The sequence below is a fragment of the Magnusiomyces paraingens genome, assembly GCF_902498895.1.
Source record: "Magnusiomyces paraingens strain CBS 517.90 genome assembly, contig: contig2, whole genome shotgun sequence".
Classification (NCBI taxonomy): Eukaryota; Fungi; Ascomycota; class Dipodascomycetes; order Dipodascales; family Dipodascaceae; genus Magnusiomyces; species Magnusiomyces paraingens.
Genome location: NW_022474068.1, coordinates 4,590,836 through 4,615,544, shown reverse-complemented (window position 1 = coordinate 4,615,544; position 24,709 = coordinate 4,590,836). Strand labels below are relative to the sequence as shown.

Here is a 24,709-nt window from a genome sequence, read left to right as displayed (position 1 = left end):
TTAAAACATACAGATAAAATATTTCAAAAATCAACAATTCCAATCATTAATATTTTATTAATTTTTTTTTTTTTTATATTTTATTATTATTTAACAAGATTTTAACAAGATTTTAACTAATCCAACATGTCGTATAACCATACTTATTACGGTCAAAACCAAAATCAACAGCAGCAGCAGCAGCAGCAGCCTAACCAGCAACAACTTCCTCCACCTCCACAACAATATATATCTCAACAACAACAACAACAACAACAACAACAACAACAAGCATCTCCAAGTTTACCCCATTTATATTCACAGCAACAAGCATCTCAAATCTATTCTGACCAACAACAACAATATCACCATTATTATCAACAACAACAACAACAACCACAACAACAATCATATTATAATCAACTATATTATCAACAATCAGCAACTACACAACCACAACCACCTACATCATCATCTTCTTCTTCTTCTTCTACTTCTTCTTCAGATGCTCAACAAAGACAAGCAGCTGCTGCAACAGGTTCAAGTTCAATAAACACTTCTTCTGCAGCAGCTGTGGCAGCTGCAACTGCAGCTGGCTATTACCAGAATAATGCGTTCTACGTTAATAACCAATCATACCAAGTCCATCATCAACAACAAATGCAGGCTGTGCCTCTGCCACCTCCTCCAATCGTCCAGCATCAACATCAACATTCACAACAGCAACAGCAACAGCAGCAGCAGCAGCAGCAGCAACAGCAGCAACAGCAACATCAACATCAACAGCAGCAGCAGCAGCAGCAGCAGGATTATTACCAGCAACAACAAGCCCAACAGCCAACAGGTCAAACTTCAGCTTATCAATACTCCTATATGCCCCAACCCCAGCAGTACTCTCCAGCCACTGCCCAAGCGCAGCCTCAACAGGCACCTGCTACTGCAACTGGCACTCCGGGGTCCACGGTGGTTCAATCCACCCCTGTCACAGGAACTTCCACATCAACAACCCCTGCTGCCTCACAAAATGCTTCAGCTGCAACCGCCACGCCTTCATCTCCATATATTACAGCACCTTATGCAGTTCAACAACAACAACAACAGCACCAACAACAGCACCAACAACAGCAACAGCAGCACCAACAACATCAACAGCACCAACAACAACCTGCAGCAACATCTGGACATTATCAATACTCTTTATCTACCACTGCAACAACTACTACTCAAGTCCCACAACACCACCCCACACCATCACCTTTACCTCCACCCATCCACGCATCGCCCCAACCTCTTAGCTCTCCACTGACCACTTCTGCTCCCACTTCTGCTCAGACCACAACCACCACTATCTCCTCTGCTAGCTCCGTTTCTGCATCTGCACCAACCGCACCTGCCACTGCTGTTGCAGCTGTTTTACCTCCACAACAACCCTACTACCAGCAGCAGTATCAGCAACAATATCATGCACAAACCATTGCTCCAACAATCACGGACCCTGAAGGCCAGAAACCACCACCAAACTCAAAGCCCAAAATTATAACCACCCTCTGGGAAGATGAAACTACCCTATGCTTCCAGGTCGAGGCCCGCGGCGTTGTTGTGGCTCGTAGAGAAGATAACAATATGATCAATGGAACAAAACTTCTTAACGTTGTGGGCATGTCCCGTGGACGACGTGACGGTATCCTCAAGGGAGAAAAACAACGCCATGTTGTCAAGGCTGGTGCCATGCATCTTAAAGGTGTTTGGATCCCTTACGAGCGTGCACTTTACTTTGCAAACAGAGAGAAAATCATTGACCTTCTGTACCCATTGTTTGTCAAAGACTTGAAGGGCATCTTGTATAGCAATGTGGATCCCCACTCTGTACCTACAGTGGCAGCCTCGGCTAATTCAGCCTCGAGTTACCCGGAAAAGAGCAAAATTAAAAGCGAGCCGGGGAAAGACCGGCCGGATTTGGACCATAAAGAAGAACACAAGGTTGATGCTTCCAGATATTCTTTCACCACCATTTGCTCAACTGACTCGTCGCAACAATCTGCTACTCAAGGCTCTGCCCCACAATCACAACAACCAACATCTGCACAGGCAGTCCAACCCTCCTCTACCACTGCCGCCCAGTCTGCCGAGTACCCCGCAAGAACTTACTACGAATATGACCCAACAGCTGCTGCAGCTGCGGCCGCAGCAGCAGCAGCAGCCGCTGCCGCTGCCGCTCAACAACAAGCCCATCATACGTCAACACAGTATGGATACTATCGCGCTGATACTTCCTCTCTTCCTCCACCTCCAATTCCTCAACAGCCTCAACCTTTAACACCACAGTCTTCTCTTGCTTCGCATTCTCTGCCTCATCCTCACTCACTACCTCATCCCCAGCAACAGCAACATCAACAGACCACGACTTCAGCAGCAACCTCTGCAGTATATTCGCAACGGTACGTGACCACGGGTACAGCTTCACAGCCGAGCTATTACACCCAGTACATTTCGCAGCCTCCTTCTACTGCTACATCTTCTGCAACGGCAGCTTCTGACACGCAACAACAGCAGCAGCAACAGCAGCAGCAACAGCAACCGGCAGCAACTTCAAATACAACAACAGCTAACCCATCCGCAGCACCATCGCCACAACAGCAGCAACAGGGACACAGCCCGGGGACTGGACAACAAACGGATACCCCGACGACACAGTCGCCGGGCCACGTTGCAGTGGATGCCGGGACCAGTGCAGCGGAGGACGGGCCTGTTCCCAAGACTGAGAGTTAAGTAAGGAGAAGGTTTTAGGATGAAAAGATTTGATAAATTTTTTGCTATTATTTTTTGTTATTATAATTATTATTATTATTATTATTATTATTAATTTTTTTTTTTTTTTGCTTTTTAACAAGATATTTATTTATATATAGACATTTCTGTTAGTTTTTGTTTAGTTAACCTTGTTTTCGTGTTTGTTTGTTTATTTTTTGTTTAAAAAATATTTGATTGAATAGTTAAAAAAATAAAATTTCCCAATTTTTTTTTTTTTTTTTTTTTTGAATGAATGAATAAATTACTTTAATCTCAATAATCCCCACCTACAATAATCCTATCCTGAGTGCTTCTTGGTCTCATTCCTCCCCTATGAGCCCGCTCATCCATCCGCTTTCGATGTCGATGTCTCTTCCGGTCCTCCTTATTCCTCAATACTACCATCGACGCGTCGTCCCCCCTCTTCCGTGAAACCGTCGACCTTGCAGACCGTGCAGAACGCGATGACCGAAGCGACCGTACAGATGCCGCAGATGAAGCAACTCCTCCGCCGCCACCACCGCCACCACCACTATAATAGCAGCATGAGCATGTAGTCGATGCCGCAGATGTTGTAGATGCCCCAGACGCCGATGAAGACGTTGACACAGTCGAGCCCAGCGACAAAATGGAGGCTGTTGTTGGTGCGTAACTATGATGCACTTGCTGAATTTGTTGCAGCGGTGGAGTAGCCAGTAATCCACCTGCACTGCTATTACTGGCTCCGTTCAGTAACATGATACTTCCTGCAGGGTCATCATAGTAGTCGTCTGAGAGCGAGGATGGGGCACCGGCAGATGTTGCACTGGCCCAGGTTCCGTAGGACCGCACAGTGGCAGCGTACGTAAGTGGGAGAGATTCAGAAGATGCACGAGATTTGAGCGAGGCTGGGGCAATGCCTCGTGTAGATGCATTGGTATCGAACGACCGGCGTGGGAACTGTTGTAGCTGAGCTGGCGCGGGAACACGTGAAGGAGGAGGTGACACAGAGGAACCAAGAGATGGAGACGAGGGGTGACCAGAAACAGGAGTAGAAGTAGCGGCAGCGGCAGCGGCAGCAGAGGTAACAGCATCTGAAGCTAAAGAAAGAGATGATGACGACGATGCAAAGGCAACTCCGCGGCGTGGTGGTGATGGCGTCCGCGAAACAGAGTCCGGGGTATCAGGAGGTGTATGTGATGAGTACATGTCGTCAACATCAGGAATATCTGGAGTTTCTGGAGAGTGAGATAGAGAGCGAGAAGACCCTAGAGTATGGGTATGAGTTTCAGGTGCTGTTGTTGTTTCGATAGATGTTAGTGAGGGTTGTGGAGAGAGAGGTTTGTGGTTATGAGTATTATTATTATTATTAGTATGGATATTATTATGATGAGTGTAAGAAGAGGGTTGTTGTTGGTGAGTTTGACGTGGTTTATGGAACGTAGAAGAAGAAAAGGGAGTGGTAGAAGATGAAGAGCGGCTTGACTTTGTGCCTGAGCGAGACACAAGGCGTCGGACCCAAGAGAATTTTGACGCGTTTGGAGATGATTTTGAGTCGGGCATTTTGCTTATCGAAAAAAAAAAAAAAAAAAAAAAGTGGTGATAGTATTGTTGTAGGTTCAGGTGGCTGTGATAAAAGGAGGTTTTATTTTATTTTATTTTTTTATTTTTTTATTTTTTTATTTTTTTATTTTTTTATTTTTTTATTTTATTTTTATTAAAGCAGCAAGGCTGGCTTGTGGTTAAAATAACTATAAATTGAAACTACGTTTAAAAGTTAACTAAAATATAATTTATCTCCCTAATTTATTTTAAACTAACGTTTGTAGCAAATTTTTTCATGCCAAAATAAAACTCTCCAAATAAATCCAAAACGAAAAATCCCAGTATTAAAAAATCATCATGCATCATAATCAATATAATCAACATCATCAACAAACACAATCCCCTGAACAAAAATCAGAACAACGTTATGCGTTAGTAGTCCATGATAAATCTAAACTAAAAACAATTAAAGTCGCCCTCGAACAGGCAAAACTGTTTGACAAACAACGGCGCATCTCATCAGTTGCAACTGCATCTGCAACTGCAACTGAAACTGAAACTGAAACTGCCCCACAATCTTCCACAGTTTTGGTCCCGGTTCTGGGCACATCCGTAGACCTGTTGCGTGTTCAGTTGCAGCAAATCCTCAGTGATCCGTTTATTGAGATCATCCAAGATAACTCCCAAGAACAAGACACAAACTTTCATTCTTCTAAAAAACAAGTTTCATCTGCTGCTCTCAAATCCTTAATCCCCCGAATTCTTAAAACCCTTCAAGTAACTCCTAACCAATATTCAACCCTAATTACCCCGATCCTTGATGCAAATCAATTCCCAGCCCGCTACCAGATCTACCCACCTCTGCTTCTTTTCTCTGCATCATCTTTTGGACCCGCTTGGACCCCACTCTTTACATCACCATCTCTAAACGCTGCCTTTTTTAATGCCCTGCTACGTGCCGTCTCCAGTCCTAACTATACACTTTCCCATGTCGCTGAGAATGCTCCCATTGCTGATATTGCGGATGTTCTGCGGCGGCCCTCGCGCCTACATCCACTCTACCAAATCCCGGAATCTACCCCGTTTGACGATCTTTGGGTTTCCACTACACAAAATGGGGTGGCTCAAATGTGGGCACCTGCACATACCATGTTTTCGCGCGGAAACGTCTCTGAAAAGGCAAGAGTCCTGAACCTTGCAAAACTCTCTGTTCAGCAATTGGCTCCTATCCGGCCCATGGCTGTCGACCTTTATGCCGGTATCGGATATTTCACTTTCTCATATGCTCGTGCTTCTTTTGCTGCCGTGTTTTGCTGGGACCTCAATCCTTGGTCCATCGCTGGCCTGCACCGTGGCTCCTATCTTAACTCGTTTACCTCTGCACAGTTTGCTACCCACGACGCGTCTTCCGTACCAGATAAGGACCCGCCTGTCTTGAATACCAGCGAGTCTCTGGCCATTTCTCAGTTTTTACTTTATCACAAGTCCCAGGCCCTCATTGTGTTCCAAGAAGATAACCAGCGCGCACATGAACGTCTCCGCGCTTTGGCCGCAATCATCCCGCTACCCATCGCACACATCAATCTGGGGACTCTCCCGTCTACGGAACTGGCATGGCCCACAGCCATGGCCATCTGTACCCTGTCTTCATGCCGTTCTGTCGCCCTCCACGTTCATGCAAACGTCCCGGACCCGCAAATCCAATCCTGGACTGATGAAACTCTGCGCAATTTGCAATCTCTTGATCCATCCGTCTCCGTCACTTTCACCCATCTTGAGCGCATCAAGACATATGCTCCAGGCATCTGGCATGTATGCGGAGATTATCTCGTCACAAAACAACCATAGACTGTATAAAAGATATATACCATTAATCATAAAAATTACTTATTCTAAGCGTCCATCCCAAAATTGGCAAGAACAGGGAACTGTTGTAAAAGCGCCGCAGGAAACTCCCCTCCATTTCCAGCAACTACTCTTTGCTCCACCGTGCTTCCACCTCCCACCTCGGGACCCGTTGTGGGCGGCGACAGCGTCAATGCCGGCGCGCCAACTCCACCCTGATATATCGGCACCTCAGCCGATGCTGCCAATGCCGCCGCCGCCGCTTGTTCCTCTGCTTCTTTTTTCTCTCTGTCCGCTTCCTCCACTAGCGGCCGGATACACTGTCTCCCGACCTCTGTTCTAAAATGCCGCCCCAACGCGTCCGCACGTGCAAACTTATGACCACACCCCCACTGCGTCACACCATCAGAGAGTACCCCTAAACATTCGTACTTCTTGCGCCCACTATGAAGGTCCTCATGTCTCTTCCGGTCGTGCTGTCGTGCAAACGCCTTACCGCACACCCCACACTTGAACGGCCGCTCGTTGGTGTGCGTGCGCAAGTGCGACTGCAAATTGTATGCTCGTGTAAATGTCTTTTCACACATTGGACACATATGCTGCGCAGGGTGCTGTCTCACCGACCGTCGTCGCGTCCCAGTCCCACCACCACTGCCTCCCACAGGCGCCCCGGCCATCTCTAAAATGTGTTCTCTGCTTGTCACCACGCGCGGTCGCGGTGATGGAGACCGCGGCGAAGGAGACCGCGACGTCCTTAAGTTTCGTCTCGGTGCGTCTGCTGGTGACAAAAAGTCGTTCCCACTATTTTTAATGTGGGTCCCTCCCACCGGCACTGCCAGGGTTAGTTGCTCAGCCTCGTTAGCCAAACTTACATTTGACCCAAACGTAGATCCACCATAAAATCCTCCTGGGAACACCGGGCCCTCTAGAACAGAGTCTGACTGAGATCGGCGCCGGTTCTGCGGAGAATCAGTTAGGGGTGGATACAATAGCGACGCCGCACCCGCGTGCGGTAATGGTGACGCAGACCCAAGCACAACCCCAGAGTCCATCTCTGGGAAAGGCTCAATGTCAGAGTAAAATTGTCCAGGAGTGAATGGTGCTGGAGATTCCGAGTACGCCGATGCGTTAGAGTATACAGAGGCCACATCGTCAACAGTTTCCACCGTGATTTCCGGTGTGGCAGGCATGGCAGGATCGCTGATTGAAAACGCTGTCGATAATGCACCTTCTAAATTGCTCACATCTATGCTTTCCATATAAGGCGAATGAGATAACGGAAGCTGCGGCGAAGGCGCACCAGATAGCAGTGACGACGCGTCTGAGTGAACGCTAGACGACCGGCGATGCCGTGGCTGGGGAATCAACAAGCTCCCGTCGTCAACAAGCACTGGAGTATCGTCGGGCCGCAGCCCGCCAGAAAAACTCCCCCGCGGACTAGCGTAATTACTGCCTGCCGGCGACGCCAGCGCGCTGCTAACGTTGCTACTACCAGGTAGTCGATACTGGCCTGGCACCGCGAGTTCGTTTGAAGGAACAAGATATGGAGATGCGGGTGCCGGGATAGACGTTGTCGGCTGCTGAACATCTTGGTGAAGCTGGAACTGCAGCAGAGGATCTGAAGTTGGAGGTATCTGATTCTGAGTGTATATTTGCGGTGTAGGTGTAAATACTGATGTTGGATCAAATACGGCCGTAGAGACTGTAGGTGATGCTGCAACTGCGGAGGCGGCGACGGCTTGCGGCTGCGATACTGGGAAGAGCGACGCGACTGGGTAGTATTGTTGTTGTTGTTGTTGCTGTTGCTGAGGCTGTTGCTGTTGCTGCTGAGACCCGGGGAAAATTGATTGAACAGGTACACTCTGAGGCACTGAGGTCGTGTCAGCGACGCCATTGAGCATATCATTTAACAGCGCGTCAAAGTTGAAGTCGTGCTGGCTCATGGTTTTGTAGACTTTGTAGGGTAGTGGTGATAGTTTAAGATAAAGGTTTTAATGGTGGTGGTGTTAAAAAAAATAAAATAAAATAAAATAAAATAAAAAAATAAAAAAACAAAAAAAAACAAAAAAAAAACAAAAAAAGAAAAAAAAAATTCGTTGTCAGAGTGAAGCGTGGCTGTGCCCGGCCCGCTTTTAACATCAATATCAATATCAGTCACTGATAACTAATCATGACTAACCTTTCTCTCTTCCTATACCAACTAACATGAACGTCCTACCCGGCGGGTCCCTCATTATCGCGTGGCAAGTTAAAAGCCGACCGGTTCTCGTAGTCGGCGGTGGAGATGTCGCTTGCGGCCGTGTCTCATCTTTGCTTTCTGCCGATGCAGTTGTCACCGTTGTTGCTCCAGCCCTTCCTAACGACGATCTGCGGGCTTACATTGAGTCTCATCCGACCATCACCTACATCAACATCACTGTCACTCAAGACTCCATCAAAGACTTGCTTTCTGGGCCAGATGGACCTTTATACTCTATGGTTCTAACTGCCATTGATGCGCCGGATATCTCTCGTGCTATTCACGCAGAATGCAAGCGTGTTGGTATCCCCGTCAATATTGCCGATGTCCCGCCCTTGTGCGACTTTTACTTTGCCTCGACCATCCGCCGTGGGCCTCTCCAAGTCGCTGTGTCAACTGGTGGTTCTGCCCCACGTCTTGCCCGTCGGATCCGACTGGACATTGAGCGCGGCGTTGATTCCCTTGGTGATATCGAAAAAGCTATTGAAAATACAGCTGTTTTGCGCGCAAAGCTTCGTGTGCTGACCGACAATAAACCCGAACTCCACAAAACTGATCAGGAGAAGATCCGCTCGCGAATGCAGTGGATGTCTCGCGTGTGCGATTCCCTTTCGTATACTCAGCTCGCCCAGCTCAAAGAATCTCTCATGGACACTATGGTCAGCGCGTATCCCAACGATCCTATTATGTAATTTTTTTTTTTTTCGCTTTTTCTTCTTTTAAAAATTCTCTAAAAAAAAAAATTCCTTCATCTATAATAACCAAACATTCAAAATGGGCAAAAACACAGACAAGCTCTTCATCACGCATTCTGAATGGGCCCAGGGAAATCATGCATCTTCCTCAGGTAAAAAAACTGGCTCAACGGCTCCCTCACAGCTGGCTGCTGCTCTTCCATTTTGGACGTGCTCTGTGTCTCAGCAGCCCGTGGACCCCTCATGTGCGGTCTGTGACCTTCATGGTAACGTCTTTGATTTAAAAAATGTCATGCCGTATATATTGCGCCAGAAAATCAATCCTGTTACCCGAGAACCTCTGGAACGTGCTGCAGAACTTATCAAGCTTAAACTGGCTAAAAACGACCAAGGTAAATATGTTGACCCAGTCACTTTTAAAGAGTTTCAAACCCTCAGCGATGCCGTTGTTATCAAGTCCTCAGGTAACGTCTATTTCATGTCCACAATCAAAGAAATGTGCTTGAAAACTGGCAATCTCGTTGATCTTGTTTCTGAGAAACCATTCATTAAATCGGACATTATCCATCTGCGTGGTGGTGCCGGTGTTCAAAAAAAACTAGAAGTCCAACAACCAAATCCCAAACGACCACTACAACAAATCGCTCATCCAGACGTCAAACCTCCAACGCCAGGTCTTACAACTCATCATCTGGCTGCATCTGTCACATCTACCTCTGTTGATATTTCTACAGAATCTAAGCGGCTCGGTTTACCTCTCGAGCGATTGCTTGTTCCCAAACGCTACAATGAACCAGGATACGCAGTTTTGTCCACGTCTTTAGGCGAAATGACTCTTGAACTCTGGCCAAAGTACTCCCCCATTGCTGTCTATAACTTTTTGGCGCTGGCCCGCTCAAACTACTACAACAATACCATTTTCCACCGAAACGTACGCGGATTCATGATCCAAGGTGGTGACCCTACAGGCACAGGCACAGGAGGCAAGAGCTGTGCTGAGCTCGGAGGAAAGCCTATCAAGGACGAAACAAATACCCCCTACAAACATGATACGCGTGGAATTCTGTCTATGGCAAATCGCGGGAAAAACACTGCTACTTCACAGTTCTTTATGACATACCGCCGCGCGCCGCATCTGGACGGCAAGCACACCATCTTTGGCAAAATCATCAAGGGTCTGGACGTGTTGGATGCCATGGAGCGTACCGATGTTGATTCCCAAGACCGGCCGTTGAAGAAAATTGAAATTTACGAAATACGAATTCTTCAAGACCCATTTGTAGAAACAAAAAAGGAAGAGCCAAAAGAAGAACCTGAAGTGGACGATTCGCCATGGCTGAAAAAATCCTCCGCTCAAACAGGCTCCATCGGCAAGTACATTAAAGCCCGACCTGCATCTGCCATAGTCGACAATGGCGAAAGTAACTGGAAGATCCACAAGAAACGTAAAACAACACTCCAAAAGAGCTCATTTTCAGGATGGTAGAGTTTAGAATATTTACAAAAAAAAACATGAATATATACATGACTTATTTCTTCTTGGGCTGGGGTCTGCCAACAACAGAAGACCCAGTAAACCCAGCAAGTCCAGTCTTGACAACCTCTTGCTTCTCAATTTCAGCAAGCTGTGTCAACAGCGGACTCTGCTTGACGCTGCGCAGAGTGACGCCGCGCGACGACTCCATGATAGTGGGAGCAGGAGAAGCCTGGTAGTAGCCGCGGTTTTCAGGGTCGCGGTAAAACTCAACGTGTTTGCGCGAAATGGGCTTGGCACGCAGCGGGATCCGGCCCAGCTTCTGCAAAACGTATCCGGGCTGTGCAAGCGTCCGCAGACCAAGCTTGGTATAGTATTGGGCCATGAAGGTGCCGCCGGCTGCCTCAATCGTCTTGATGGCTGCCTCGGATGCACGCGTCGCCGAAATCGTAATGGGTTGCTTCAGCCGGCTGCCAGCTCCGGCAAGCAGCTTAACACCGCCTGCTCCGACTTTATTCAAAAGGTTGGAAGTGTGCAGCTCGCGCATGGTGATGGGCTTGCTGGCGTCGATGCGCTTTTGATCAATGAACTGTTGCAGGCGACCAAGGTTGACGTACTGGGGTTGATCGATATGCGACTTGAACCCACGCTTGGGGAAAAGCTTGTAGATTGGCGTTTGACCACCCTCGAACCACGAGCGGATTTTGTTGCGGGCCTTTTGACCCTTTTGACCACGACCAGATGTCTTGCCCCGACCAGAACTGGGACCGCGACCCACACGGTGCTCATTCTTCTGGGCGCCAGGGGCATCACCAAGACGGCCCATCAAGGCGATTGAGCGCACCTGTTGCTGGATGGCCGAGACAGCCACAGGCTGGCGTCGGGAAAAAAGTGATTTAAGCATTGGTGATTGGCTGTATTTTGGGGGGGGGATAGAAGGAGAAGGGTATTAAAATGAAAAATTTTAAGCGGTGGTGAAGAAGAAAAATTACAAGAAAAAAAAATTCAATACACAAAAAAACAAAATTTATTACTAATCATTACTAATTATTGATCTTCTGCTGGAGCAAGCTCTCTTTGCAACTCCAACCGGGACTCAAGCACCGAGCGCACATTGTCAGGGATCGGTGCCTTGACGCCACCATTAGCATAATCTACAGTTACAATTATTTCAGAAATACGCGCAGCCACCTTGCGCGCATTGTGGCTCACAACCACGCCCTTGAGTGAAAACCGATCTTTTTGTGTAAGAGGCTCCACCTTATGAACTACCGTGATTGTATCGGGGAAAGTAATCGGATATCTCCATGCAAGTTCGCAAGATCGGATGATTGGTCCCACTCCTTTGCCCGACATGAACTCGTTAAAGTGCGGGTATCGCTTGCCATAGATTCCAAACAAGTTGACGCGTGCTATATTGGCCGTTAGTAATTTTTGTTTTTTTTTTCACTTAAGATCTAGGTTTTATTACTCACCCGTTTCAAACCACTTCAGATACATGACATTATTGACGTGCGAAAAGGTGTCCATATCGCCCCAAAAGATGTTATGGTTCAGCAGCCCGGCCTCAGGAACAATGTATCCGCCACCCTCAGTCTTGTTGAGCAGCTCTTGAACCCAGCGCACATTACCAGCTTCTGCTTCAATCGCAGTTGCAAGCGCGTTCTCGACCGATTCGCTCTTGGGTACCTCTCCAGCCGTTTTGGCCAGAGCGGCGCGAACAGATGTGCGCGCTAGACGCTCGACGAGCTGCGCTGAAGTCGCAAGAGAAGAGTTGTAGCGGACGCCAATAGAAAGACGAGATCTGAACATTTTAAAATAAGAGAATAGAAAGTAAAAGAATAAATATTGAAATAAAAAAATATATATATATAAAAGAAGGGAAAAAGAGAGGATTTCCAGGGACTTTGCGGTGATTTATATTGGCTTTTTTTTGTGTGGGGGTTATCTTGTTTGTACGCGGACTTTGGGCTTATGAGGGGGTGGTGGAGGGGCTCTTCATTGACCCTACGGCTGGCGGAGGCCTCTCGGCCAACAGTTAAATTCCCTATTTGGGAAATCGCGGCGCAATTAAAGAATGGTATTTTATTTTAATTTTTTTTTTTTTTGCAACAGCTCAACAGTAATTCTAGACACTCAATCTCACTATAAAAACATTCAGTTCTTTCATTTTTTTTTCAATTCTTCTTTCTTCTCTTTTGCTCGTTGTCTCTTATACAATTCTCAATTCACCATGAAGAAAACTTTTTCCGTGCTGCTGGCTTCGGTCGCTGGCTATCTTGCTGCTGCTCAAGAAATTCCTGCCCATTGTGTTTGTCCCGGGTACTAATTGGTTATTGAATTGCCTTGTACTAACTGTTTTTTATTTTATTTTTAATTTTTAGAAGGATAAGGAACTCAAAAACTGCCTACTCTCAGTCTCTCAAGGATATTCTATTTGTGCTGCCGAAGACTTTTCCTGTCAATGCACTTATGCCCGTGACGTTACTGCAAAATGCTACCAGGGATGCCCTGAAAGCGTATGTTGCATCTTCTAGTTAAACGTTTTTTTTTCTCCACAACTTGCTAACTGTAATAGGATGACATGAAGTATGTCAAGGCTAGCATTGAAGACCAGTGCAAACTCGCACAAACAGTTGACTATGCCGCAGTCCGCTTTAAAGGCGACTCGGACATGCAACATCGTGATGACCACAGCCATCTGGGCTATAATTGGGGCACTATTCCAGAAGATAATTTAGATGAAGGGTTTGAGGAGGATAATGCTGTGCCCCTTGCTCCTTCTGAGTCATCTGACTGTGGTGACGATGAGAATGATGACTATGAGGAACCACCAACCTCGTATTACCCTAAACCTACTCCCAGGCCAGCCTTAAAGCCTGCCCCGAAACCAATCAAGGAGAAGAAGCCTGCCCCCACTTATAACCCCGATGATTCCTGGGATGATGAGCCGGATTCAGAATATGACGAGGAGGATGACGAAGAGGATGAAGAAGAGGGGAGCACAACAAAGAAAATGTTTAAAAAAATTTGGCAGAAAATTAAAGGCCAAAGTGTGGATGAAGAACTCACCGAAGCTGACTTTAAGCGCAGTCTTGATGAATCACTGGCTCGTGCACAATTGACTCCTGAGCAGGCTGAGGATATTCTCCGTGCTGCATCGTTAGGTCACAATATTGCCGAAGGTCTCAATTTTGACTTGTTGCGCAAAAAGAAGGACTTTTTGAAAGGTGGATGGAAAGAGTATATTCCAAAAAAGGGTCGCTATTCTTCGGCTTCTGAAACTTCCGGAATCCCAACTGAAGTTCCCACTGAGTTTTTCCCTATCCCTGATTTTAGTTCTGAAGAGCCTGCCCCTGTGCCTTCCCCTGAACCCACTTCTGAAGATGAAGATGAAGATGACTGTACTCCCTCTACTGCTTTGGATGGCTTTTCCTCTGAGCTTCCAATTTATTCAGAGCCTGTCTCAGAGTCTAGCGAAGATGATGAAGAAGATGATTGCACTCCCTCAACTGCTCTTTTCCCTGAAGAACTTTCATCTGAAGTTGACACCAAAATTGAGACCATCATTGAGACTGTCATTCCTGATCCTGTGTATTCAACTGAAACTGTGGTAGAAGAGACTACCGAGGTTGAGACTGAGACTGAGATTGAGACGTTTTCTCCAAATCCCAGTACTAAGACATGGGCATCTGAACCAGATACTGAGATTGAAACTATTGTCGAGACTTTTACTCCAAAACCTGTTTATTCTACCAAGACTTTTGTTGAAGAGACTACTGTTGTAGAGACTGAAACTGAGGTTGAGACTTGGACCCCAAAGCCTAGCACTAAACCATGGGTTCCTAAACCTGAGCCTGATACTGAAACGGAAACTATTGTTGAGACGTTTACCCCAGAACCTGTTTATTCCACAAAGACTTTGGTTGAGGAAACCACTGTTGTCGAGACTGAGACTGAAATTGAGATGTGGGTTCCTGAACCTGAGCCTGAGGAGTTGTCGAGCAAAACATGGATTCCTGAACCTGAAACTGAGGTTGAAACTATTGTAGGGACTTTTACACCAAAGCCAGTTTATTCTAGAAGCACTGTGGTTGAGGAAAGCACTGTGGTTGAAACTGAGACTGAGATTGAGACATGGGTCCCAGAGCCTGACACTGAATCTGAAGAGGAATCGTCTATAAAACATAGCAAGCCTTGGTATCCTGAACCAGAACCTGATTGGAAGTCTGAAGAATCTGAGGAGCCTCCACTTGATAATTGGGGACCTGAACCTGACACTGAACCCAAAACTGAAGTTGACACTGAGGTTGAAACAATTATCAAGACTGTTACACCAAAACCTGTATATTCTACAAGTACAGTTGTTGAAGAAACTACAGTTATTGAGACAGAAACTGAGGTTGAGACATGGGTCTCGGAGCCTAGCACTTATTCCAAGACTTGGTCACCCAAGCCAAAAACTAAAACTTGGGTCCCTGAGCCTGAGCCTGAGCCCGATACTGATACTGATACTGATATTGAGACTATTGTTGAGACTATTGTTGAGACGTATAGTCCAGACCCTGTTTATTCTACGAAAACTGTGGTTGAGGAAACTACTGTTTCAGAGACTGAGACTGAAATTGAGACTTGGACTCCAAAACCTAGCACTAAACCATGGGTTCCTGAGTCTAGTTCCAAGAAGTGGGCTCCTAAGCCTACCAAAACTTGGGATCCTGGTTACGATACCAAGATTGAGACTATTGTCGAGACGTTTACTCCCAAACCTGTTTATTCTACAAAGACTGTGGTTGAGGAAACTACTGTTGTCGAGACTGAGACTGAAGTTGAAACTTGGGTTCCTGAACCACCTAGCTCGTTTAAGACTAAAGGTTGGTTTACTAAGTCTAAGAGTTGGGTTCCTGAGCCTTCTGAGCCTGTTTACTCTGAACCTGTGTACTCTGAACCTGTGTACTCTGAACCTGTGTACTCTGAACCCGTTTACTCTGAACCATCTTATGAACCCACTTCAGAGTCTAAAGAAGATGACTGCACTCCATCAACTACTTTAGAACCTTCTGAATCTGAATCTGAATCTGAATCCACTAGTGTCGAAGAGCCCTCGTCCACAACTGAAGACTCGTTTGCTATCCCCACTGACTGGTATGGCGATGGTGGCAACGATGGTAGCAACCAGCCCTCAAAAAAGAAGTCACTTAAAGAAAAGTTTACCGAGAAGCTTAAGAAGGTTCTGAAAAAGATGAAGGGAATTAAGGGGAACAAGGGTGACAGCTCTGTGGCTTCTGTGGAAGATGACGCTTTTGTTTCCGGCGCTGAAGAAGAAGAGTTTGTAGCAAATGCTAGTGTGGGACTCGAGGACTCAATTCTGGCTCGCGATGTGGATGGCGTTGAAATTATTGCAGGTGTGGCTCCTGTTGAGCAGGAACAAGTTAAGGAGCAAACTGTGACGCCGCAGTCGCAACCTCAAGAAAAATCACAAATTCCTGTAGCTCAGTTTGTTTCTGGAGCAAGCAAGCTTGTCACTTCATGGGTTCCATTACTGGCCATGGCTGCATGTCTGGCTTATTATGATTTGAACCCGGTGTTTTTCTTTTTGTTGGCTGGTGTGGGGCTTGCCTATATCCAGCTTTATCTTCCCGACTTGGTTGGAGCTTAAAAATTAAATATAAATAAAAAAAAAAAAAAAGTGGTAGCAATGGTAGTAGTACAGTGATGAATTAAAAGAGTTTCTAAATTAAAAAAAAAAATTACTATTTACGCCTTTATCTTTTGATTTTTGTGGTCAAGTTCGTCCAACCATTGAAGTGTTTGGGTGATTGCCGATTGAAGGTCAGTTTGTGGGGAATACCCCAGAATAGATTTTGCCTTTGTAATGTTGTAGTACTTGTCTGCGCAGACTGTACGGACGCGGAAGGGAGTGAGACCTGGTGCCTTGCCTAGCAAGTTGGACACAAACTCGGAAACATAGCCAATGGCAATGGCGGCAGAGCGTGGAAGAATGACTTTTGGGGGGTCCTCAAAGCCATCTGCTTTCCAGACAGCACGGCCAAGGGCCCAAAAGTAAATGGGGCTATCATTAGTCACAAAAAACGCCTGGCCTGCCACGGCCTGGTCATGAGCGAGCAGATGCTGTGCAGCCAAAGCATGGGCATAAGCGACGTTACCAACATAAGTCACGTCAAAGAGATAATGGTTGTTGCCAAGCTGGAACTTGTGTTGGCCACGGAAAGGGATTTTGCGAAGCTCTGGAATCATTTGGCGGTCTCCAGGACCAAAAATGCCTGCAGGACGAATGGCCACAGTCAACAAGGAATTTGAGAAATCAGGACCCACTGCTGGAGTCTTATCGGATGCAGCAAGAACTGCAGTCTCGGCAATGGCCTTGGTCTCATTGTACGCGTCCATGGCAGGGCTAGGGAACGGGACAGATTCGTCCACGTTTTTCAGGTCTGTGCCGTTAAAGACTGTGCCTGCAGATGAAGTGTAAACAAGTGCCTGAACTGTGGAATCTGCATGCGCCTGCTTGATGATGTTTTCTGTTCCCTGGACATTGACTTTATAGTAAATGTCCTTACCGAGGCCGTGGACGGGTGACACGCAGTGGACAATAAGTTGTGGGCGTGTTCGCTTGAGAGCCGCAGCCACGTCTTCAGGAGACGTAATATCGCCGACAATAGATTCAATCTGAGCCGGATCGAAAGAGTAAAAAGTGGGTGAGACGACGGAAGCATCGAGGGGGCGAATGTCAAAGACGGCAATGCGCGGCCGCCGTGGAGCCACGCGCCAAAACTCTTCAATGAGGTGGAGGCCGAGAAACCCGCAGCCACCAATGATGAGAACCGACTCAAGGTCTGGGATAGAGACAATGGCACGTTCTGTTGGTGGGACTCCAAGCGTGCAGTTAGGTAGCTTGTCGAGCCCTGGAATGTCTTTGACTGTGTCTTTGACTGTCATTAGAATATAGGTCTGAGGTTTGTTTTGGTTATGGTTGTGGTGGTGAAAAAAAAATAAAATAAAGGGGGAGATTTGGCTAGACGAGCGGTCCTAAACCCTTTTGCTTTGTGGGTGAGCTGGCGCAACAGCCGTGTTATATTGTCACGTGAATAACGACCCGACTGATTTTCCCTAGACCCGACTGTGTATATATTGTCACGAGAAAGTTTCATCCCACTTGGAAGTTGCAACTTTTATCAACCAACCACAGCCTGGTTGATTCATGTGCGTAAGAACCTCCCTTGGAAACCCCAACCCTCTCAGTTCTACGCGTTGGATATTTTTTTTTTTTCTCACCAAGCCTAAAGGCTCTTCTCTCTCTTTTTCCCCTATTGAAAAAGTCCCCTCTCAAACACCTTTACCAACACCATCAAACTGTCCATATAAAAAAATGTCTTCCAAATACGTTTTCCCCAGAGCCCTCAAGGAGCTCCGATTCCACTTTTCTCAGACCGGTGAGGCCTCCGCTCCTCTGAAGTATGCATTACCGACAATTTCCCCAATAATTTTTTTTTTTAATTTTTTTTTTTTTTTTTAAAAACTAACTTTTTGTTTAGAACTTTCCTTTCCAGAGCCTACCCCGTCATTAAGAAGCACAACCCCAGCACTCCTGTTCTGATTAGAGAAGCCGCTGGTGTCCGACCAACGCTGTATGCACGATTCGGTAAGTCTATCTATGAGCACAAATGTCAATCAATGCTAACTATAGATTTAGAATTTGGTAGAGAAGCCAAGCTCAGCTTGGAGGGTGTTCCTGAGGAGCAGATTGAGGGCGCCATTCAGAAGCTGGTCGCCAATGAGTAGATATATTTCCCTTTTTTATTGACATGACGTTCTCTCCCATTCTCCTCCTTTCGTCGTTTTTTTTTTTTGTACTATAAAATATTAATGGAGTTTCTGAGTAGATTTTAATTTTTTTTTTTTTTTTTAACTTGTATGAATGAATTTGGCTTCCACTTTAGGCAGGCCTAGTATTGTAGTAAGTTTGACTTACCTAGTGGTAACTTTGTGCGTGGTTTTGCTCGCCAACCAGCCACCTTTATTTGTTGTCGCTTAGTGTACCCGTACCTCCTTTGTTTTCATCCCCCTTTTTCAATTTTATATCAAACATCACCACCAAATTTTTTTTAACCTTTATTTTGTAAAACATCTCCCTAATCAATCATTAATCAAAAATGGAAAAGGTCGACCGCTTGTGGCAAGATTTGGGTGAACTCGTCAACTCCACTGTAGAGTCGGCCGTCGCCAAAGTCTCAGCAGTACCCGGCTCTGCATTTGTTGTTCGCTACATCAAGTCGTCCTACCAAAACGATCCCATCCGCACGCTTCTTGAACTGCTACTACTGCTTTTTGCCATCAGATACTTTTTAGCCTCCAAGTATTCAACAACCAAGAAAAACTACGTCCATCTCGAAGACTATGAGGTCGACGAGCTGGTCGACGATTGGGAACCCGAACCTTTAGTTTCGCCGCTTACCGATCTTGAAAAACGTACCTTGGCAAACATGCCCATCATTAAGGGGCCCAACGGACCAAGGGTCCATCTGACATCAGAAAAAGAAGTTCTTTCAATCCCCAACAAGCTTGACGCAGCATTACTCACTACTACGATTGTTGATTATTCACAAGCCTCTCAGGAACTTGTCAATCCCAACCAGTACCTCAATTTCACCATGACTGATGTATTTGGCTTTGGCGTTCGGCCCGACGTACGCGCGGAAGCCGTCAAGACCATCCACGAGTATGGTGTTGGATCCTGTGGTCCAGCTGGCTTTTACGGTAATCAGGATGCTCATGTTGAATGTGAAAGCACGCTGGCCAAGTTTTTGGGTACCGAGGCAGCTATTTTGTACTCTCAGGGCTTTGCGACCCCCTCTTCTGTGATTCCATGTTTCTTTAAGCGTGGTGACTATATTGTTGCGGACAAAAATGTCAACATTTCGATCCAAAAGGGTATTTTGCTGTCGCGTGCCAATGTTCTATGGTATGAACATAATGACATGGTGGACCTTGAGGCTAAGGTTGCGCAGGCAATTAAGATGCACCGCAGCCGCTCATTGCCGCGTCGCATCATTATCACGGAAGGTATTTTTGAGTATTCGGGTGACTCGCCTGATTTGGCTAAGATGGTTGAAATTCGCAACAAGTACAAGTTTCGATTGATGGTTGATGAATCGTGGTCGTTTGGTGTATTGGGTAAGACCGGCCGTGGGTTGGCCGAGGCTTGTGGAGTTGACCGCCGTGACGTTGATTTCACGATTGCATCGCTGGCCAATGCCGGTGGATCCGCCGGTGGCTTTTGCGCTGGGTGGAAGTTCATGGTTGACCACCAGCAAATTACTTCGCTGGCATATACCTTTTCGGCCACCATGCCGCCGTACCTTGCACGCAACACCTCTGCAATTGTGCGTGAGTACCTGTCTGATCCTGCACATGAGACATTGGCTCTTTCATCTCTGCGTGAGAAGGTGAATGTATTTGTCAACACGCTTGAGCAGGATTCTGAGTTTAACAAGTACGCATATATTGTGTCTCGCAGGGAAAGCCCGCTTGTGGTTGTTCGGCTGCACAGAGCATATCTTCCACAAATAAACAAGGCCTTAATCAAGGTTAAGCAGGCCAAGGTTGCTGAGGAGGAGCTTGCTGATATCTACCAGCGAATTGTTGAAGCTACACTTGCCCGTGGTGTTATTATTTCGCGGCAGCAGGTTCTTGGTCGGTTTGAAAAGTTTGATATTGTTCAGGGCTTGCGTGTTGTTGTTAATGATAATTTGACTTCTGAGGAGATTGAATCTGGTGCAAAGGCTTTTGCTAGTGCCATTTCTGAGGTTTTTGCATAGTTGCTTGGATTTTAATGTATAATTTAGAAAATAATTTAATTTAATAATAAATGGGCTCATTGAGTTCAGTTAATACATTATTTTGTAAAGTAGTATACCAAAAATAATTATCAACAAATATAAATATTTATATAGGCTTAAGAATAGGTGGAGACTCTGTCATATTTATTTGTATAACATCTGCATTAATGCTTTCTTTTTTTTTTTTTTTTTTTAATTTCCTACCTTTGGGAGGTTTGCAGTCTTAGGGGGTATGTTGTTTCGGTCTGTGCGCGTAAATAGGGAAACCCTGGGTGTATGTCTCAATCCATTTCAGTTTGTCTTTATGGATGCATGTATATTCCTTAATCTCTTCTGTTAGAAGATAGGGCCCGTAATCACCTGCATGTTAATTAGACTTATTAAAAGAGTCAGTTTTCTTGTTAATTAGGGTAGTCAGAGGTTTGGCTGAGGGATATACTCCCCCTACACTCTTTCTAGAGATGGTGGGAAGCTGATATACCGCAAATCTGTTATGTATTCATTTTGAATGTCCAAAATTCCATACATTTATTTTTCCTAAACAAAAGTCCACGTATTCTGAAAAAATGAAAGTAATTAATAAGACTTATAAAAGAGATTTACAAAAGAGATATATAGTAGTAGGCTTAAAATGATTTTATTGAACTATCTAAATGGATAAGTTCTGATCTTTTCTAGTTCTTGTAATCTAGAGAATAGCCAAAAAAGAGTCAGTATGAATATAGTTTTTCTTGTTACCATGAAATCATTGTAACAAATACTTATTGTAATTAAAAAAAAATTGTTCCCAAAGAAGTAATTTTTAATGTGTGCGGCTTTTGGTGGTATATCTAATATTGATTTTTATTTTTTTAAGCTCAAACTTTGCAAGAATTCAGCTACCAAGAATATATACTCCCACCGCATGGAATACAATTATGTAGCTTCTACAAGTGGGTCACGGAATAGTTTTTTTTTTTAAAACGAGTTTAATTATGACTAAGTGAAGTAAAAGAAATAAGGGTAGGGAAGATAAAGAGAAATAGATACCGGCCAGCTTTGCCGGCCATGGTCGGTACTTTTACACTGCTTGCAAAAAACAAAACTAAAATAAAATAAAATTAAATTAAAAAGGTGTAGCTTAGTGGTAACATCAAAACAATGTGCATAAAAATTTTGACTAGGATGAGTTTCCATTTTCGATTTGAAGTGCTTTGGTTGCAGTGTAAGTTTAGTTGAGTGGTTATAATAGAGCGTAATTCTAAAGAGTATTCAGTGCACAAAAACTTTGTATGTGTGTATATAAGTAAATAATTAATTACTAGTATGTAAGTAAGCAAGTAAGCAAGTACACTGTCAATGTCAACTTTGGTGGCAGTCAGTTTTGAGAAGTATTCCAAACTAAGCCCAGAAAGCTAGTTAGGGGATACATTATAAAATATAATTATTTTTATCAAAAAAAAAAAAAAAAAAAAAAAAAAAAAAGGAATTTGGAAGGCTGTGTAATTTTGGCTGATTGACTTTCCTATATCTGAGAAAGTTTTTTCAGATTCACATCAGTCCAAAGTTTTTTTTTTTTTGACAGGCCACTGCTTTTTCTAGGTCAATTTTTTTTTTCAAGAGAGCGACTTTAATAACTAGTATGTATTTTAGAAAGCATGAATGCTTAAAAAAAAATATAAAAATGGCCAGACCTTTTTTTTTTTTAATGTTGTTGTTGTTGTTGTTGTTGTTAGTAAAAGCTCAAAATCTTGGTTTAATTCCTTCCCCCTCCAGTATTAGGCGTTTTGAGCAGTATAAAAACTCAAAATTTAACTGCTGGTAGAGAATTTATTTTTTTTTTTTTAAAAAAAACGTATATATATATCAATCTTGGTAAAAAAAAATAATTAAATAAAATAAATTAACGGAATAAATAAAAAGTTTCCAAATTAAAAAAAAAAAAAAATGGGCCTATAAATATAAACAAAAAAGTCCTTTTGAATCAATTAATTTTCTTCTTCTAATTCTTCTACTCTTTTACTTTATAAATTCAACTCCATACTCACAACAATGTCACAAAAGAGACCTCTCGGCTTCGACACAATCGAAGAAAACCTTCGAGCATGGGAACGTGAAAGAGAAAAACGGACTCGCCTAAACTCCTGTAATGACATCCAGAGTTCATCATCATCATCATCATCATCATCAATCTCATCTGGGTCATTTTCTCGGCCCACTCCCAGGGAAAACAACCTCTTCCACCACCACCATAGCCATCAATACACAGGTCTACATGGCGAGTCCCGGTGTGGATGTAATCAGCTTCTCTCTTCAACCCTCTCATCATCACAATACCTACCTCCATCTTCTCAAACCGTCCCGAGAATGTTCCAAGCTCCTCCACAACTTCAATTGCAACTGCCATCTCTTTCACAAAACCAGTCAACATCATGGACTTCTAAACGTGTTCCCCCAACACCTTTTGCCTCATGGGATACAATAAATCCGGTAACGTGGGTCCAGCCAATGACCATGTCGTCATTCACATCTTCAGTACCACTCAAATCTTGTTTGTCAAGTTCTGGACAAATCGATTCACTTATGGAACAAGCGGTATCTCCGCGAACTTGTCCTGTGATACCACTACCATCGCTTATTCCAAAATACACGCAAACATTTCAAGAAACTCAGAATCAAATTTTGCTCCCCCAAGCCAAGCCTCAAGTTTCACCCCAGGTCCACGCAAAACCTCAAATTCAGCCTCAATATCAATATCAATATCAACCTCAACTTCCATCTCAACCTCCACCTCCACCTCCACCTCCACCTCCACCTCAACCTCATTTAAAACCTCAACAATCCTCACACCAGTCACACACATCCAAACACCTCCCTGGAAAAAGGTCTGCTAAAACACGAGTCCGCTCAGACCTTGAAACTCTCCCAAACCTCCTTCTCCGAGAACTCATCTCATTTGTGGACCCCCGAGATCTACCGGCCCTTGCAGCCACATGTACAACCCTCCACTCAGCAATCGCCACTCGTACACTCCGCCTTACAGCCTTGGACCTCCGTGGCGGCGCATCCCCTAGATTCTACACTGCTTGTCGTAGAGAGTATCTCTCCAGGCGTTCCGTAAGGCTTCTTTGTAAAGACCTCATGGGACGCAGAAGCGGCCGGCGACGGCGCAACGTGCGTGTATTACGTGTACGTCCAGGGGCAGACTACGGAGACAAACTATCCGTTGCTCAAATTGATGCAGATGACCATGCAGTGATTGAACTTGCAACCAAGCTGCCTTATGTTAGGTTTCTTACACTCGATGCACTGGACCTCACAACAATACGCTTTGCACAAACTATGCTAGGGTTGTTGACTAAAGACTCGCGAGTCTCGCTTGAAAATATAAGCGCTCCAGCACTCACCAACCTGGCTCCGGAACCCCTGCTGGGGAAAACTCTTGTCAAGGTTTCTCTGCGGTTGGCTGGTCCACACATGAGAGCTGAGGATTTGACACACCTTGCTGAGTACATGAATGACACTGCTGTTCCCAAGCTCCGAGACTTTGGCGTTATGTTTGACCGTGCATTTATTCTCACATGTTCTGAGTTTGTCCCAGCATTTGCCAAACTCGTGGAGAGTGCTGTTTCCAGACGTAAACCACCATTGGCTTCGCTTCGTGTTTATGACTTCCCACCCTACCTGGACTTTGTCCCCATCATTCAGTTGGTTGAAAAATACCGTGTACGTGCCCTTACCCTCCACACAGCTGCTCCAGATGACGATTCCAGGCTTCTTAGTTCACTTGCTCAGTTAACAACAATCGATGCTCTTCGGCTAGTAATTGGAACTTGCTCCGTTTCCTTTTTGCACTGTCCGGGTCCCCTCTGGGCTTCGCTTTTGCATTTATCCATTGACGGTCCTCCCACAATGATGCGCGTCCCCGCTCGACCTTTCCCAATGCCATGTTTACACTCGCTTGTGGCACCTGCTGCTACGGCTTACTCCTTACTCCCGCACTCCGTTTCTCCAGTCCTTAAAGAACTCGTTGTACTTAACCCAGCCCCAGGAGACCCCATGCCCATGATGGCCGGCCCGTTGCGTCGTGCAAAACTCAATCTTGCATATTTCCCAATCCGAATTCCACACGAGTATTTGCCTGTAAAGCTCATGTGCACGCGATCAATTCCCAATAGGTATATGACGTCGCTTCCAGACTCGCTGCGCGAGAGTGCCTTGGAAGATAACGACGACTATACACTATTTTTGTCTCATTTTTATGATACCATGGATCCGGATCCACCAGAGATTTTTTATTATTAAACTCTAAATATAAAGCTATAAT

General features: G+C 45.1%; 13 protein-coding genes across 13 annotated transcripts; 8 read left to right on the top strand and 5 right to left on the bottom strand.

Annotated features, from left to right (window-relative positions):
* Positions 1-126: 126 nt before the first annotated feature.
* Positions 127-2,748, top strand: SAPINGB_P003196 (uncharacterized protein; the record flags this gene model as incomplete). Its single annotated transcript, XM_031997914.1, has 1 exon — positions 127-2,748. One exon carries the CDS (start codon positions 127-129, stop codon positions 2,746-2,748), a length of 2,622 nt encoding a protein of 873 aa, XP_031853805.1.
* A 294-nt stretch (positions 2,749-3,042) lies between these two features.
* On the bottom strand, positions 3,043-4,311 carry SAPINGB_P003195 (uncharacterized protein; the record flags this gene model as incomplete). The annotated part of the gene is made up of 1 exon (XM_031997913.1): positions 3,043-4,311. The coding sequence occupies one exon, from the start codon at positions 4,309-4,311 to the stop codon at positions 3,043-3,045; it is 1,269 nt and encodes a 422-aa protein (XP_031853804.1).
* Positions 4,312-4,650: 339 nt separating this feature from the next.
* SAPINGB_P003194 (uncharacterized protein) lies at positions 4,651-6,141 on the top strand (the record flags this gene model as incomplete). Its single annotated transcript, XM_031997912.1, has 1 exon — positions 4,651-6,141. The coding sequence occupies one exon, from the start codon at positions 4,651-4,653 to the stop codon at positions 6,139-6,141; it is 1,491 nt and encodes a 496-aa protein (XP_031853803.1).
* Positions 6,142-6,185: 44 nt separating this feature from the next.
* On the bottom strand, positions 6,186-8,081 carry SAPINGB_P003193 (uncharacterized protein; the record flags this gene model as incomplete). Its single annotated transcript, XM_031997911.1, has 1 exon — positions 6,186-8,081. The coding sequence occupies one exon, from the start codon at positions 8,079-8,081 to the stop codon at positions 6,186-6,188; it is 1,896 nt and encodes a 631-aa protein (XP_031853802.1).
* Positions 8,082-8,343: 262 nt separating this feature from the next.
* Positions 8,344-9,069, top strand: SAPINGB_P003192 (uncharacterized protein; the record flags this gene model as incomplete). The annotated part of the gene is made up of 1 exon (XM_031997910.1): positions 8,344-9,069. One exon carries the CDS (start codon positions 8,344-8,346, stop codon positions 9,067-9,069), a length of 726 nt encoding a protein of 241 aa, XP_031853801.1.
* An 82-nt stretch (positions 9,070-9,151) lies between these two features.
* Positions 9,152-10,558, top strand: SAPINGB_P003191 (uncharacterized protein; the record flags this gene model as incomplete). Its single annotated transcript, XM_031997909.1, has 1 exon — positions 9,152-10,558. One exon carries the CDS (start codon positions 9,152-9,154, stop codon positions 10,556-10,558), a length of 1,407 nt encoding a protein of 468 aa, XP_031853800.1.
* Positions 10,559-10,601: 43 nt separating this feature from the next.
* On the bottom strand, positions 10,602-11,450 carry SAPINGB_P003190 (mitochondrial 54S ribosomal protein uL15m; the record flags this gene model as incomplete). Its single annotated transcript, XM_031997908.1, has 1 exon — positions 10,602-11,450. One exon carries the CDS (start codon positions 11,448-11,450, stop codon positions 10,602-10,604), a length of 849 nt encoding a protein of 282 aa, XP_031853799.1.
* Positions 11,451-11,593: 143 nt separating this feature from the next.
* SAPINGB_P003189 (uncharacterized protein) lies at positions 11,594-12,358 on the bottom strand (the record flags this gene model as incomplete). The annotated part of the gene is made up of 2 exons (XM_031997907.1): positions 11,594-11,958; positions 12,022-12,358. 2 exons carry the CDS (start codon positions 12,356-12,358, stop codon positions 11,594-11,596), a joined length of 702 nt encoding a protein of 233 aa, XP_031853798.1.
* A 421-nt stretch (positions 12,359-12,779) lies between these two features.
* On the top strand, positions 12,780-16,205 carry SAPINGB_P003188 (uncharacterized protein; the record flags this gene model as incomplete). The annotated part of the gene is made up of 3 exons (XM_031997906.1): positions 12,780-12,857; positions 12,931-13,065; positions 13,125-16,205. 3 exons carry the CDS (start codon positions 12,780-12,782, stop codon positions 16,203-16,205), a joined length of 3,294 nt encoding a protein of 1,097 aa, XP_031853797.1.
* A 98-nt stretch (positions 16,206-16,303) lies between these two features.
* SAPINGB_P003187 (uncharacterized protein) lies at positions 16,304-17,503 on the bottom strand (the record flags this gene model as incomplete). Its single annotated transcript, XM_031997905.1, has 1 exon — positions 16,304-17,503. One exon carries the CDS (start codon positions 17,501-17,503, stop codon positions 16,304-16,306), a length of 1,200 nt encoding a protein of 399 aa, XP_031853796.1.
* A 430-nt stretch (positions 17,504-17,933) lies between these two features.
* On the top strand, positions 17,934-18,346 carry SAPINGB_P003186 (uncharacterized protein; the record flags this gene model as incomplete). Its single annotated transcript, XM_031997904.1, has 3 exons — positions 17,934-18,019; positions 18,100-18,206; positions 18,258-18,346. The coding sequence occupies 3 exons, from the start codon at positions 17,934-17,936 to the stop codon at positions 18,344-18,346; spliced, it is 282 nt and encodes a 93-aa protein (XP_031853795.1).
* Positions 18,347-18,717: 371 nt separating this feature from the next.
* SAPINGB_P003185 (uncharacterized protein) lies at positions 18,718-20,382 on the top strand (the record flags this gene model as incomplete). Its single annotated transcript, XM_031997903.1, has 1 exon — positions 18,718-20,382. The coding sequence occupies one exon, from the start codon at positions 18,718-18,720 to the stop codon at positions 20,380-20,382; it is 1,665 nt and encodes a 554-aa protein (XP_031853794.1).
* A 2,052-nt stretch (positions 20,383-22,434) lies between these two features.
* On the top strand, positions 22,435-24,687 carry SAPINGB_P003184 (uncharacterized protein; the record flags this gene model as incomplete). The annotated part of the gene is made up of 1 exon (XM_031997902.1): positions 22,435-24,687. The coding sequence occupies one exon, from the start codon at positions 22,435-22,437 to the stop codon at positions 24,685-24,687; it is 2,253 nt and encodes a 750-aa protein (XP_031853793.1).
* Positions 24,688-24,709: the final 22 nt, after the last annotated feature.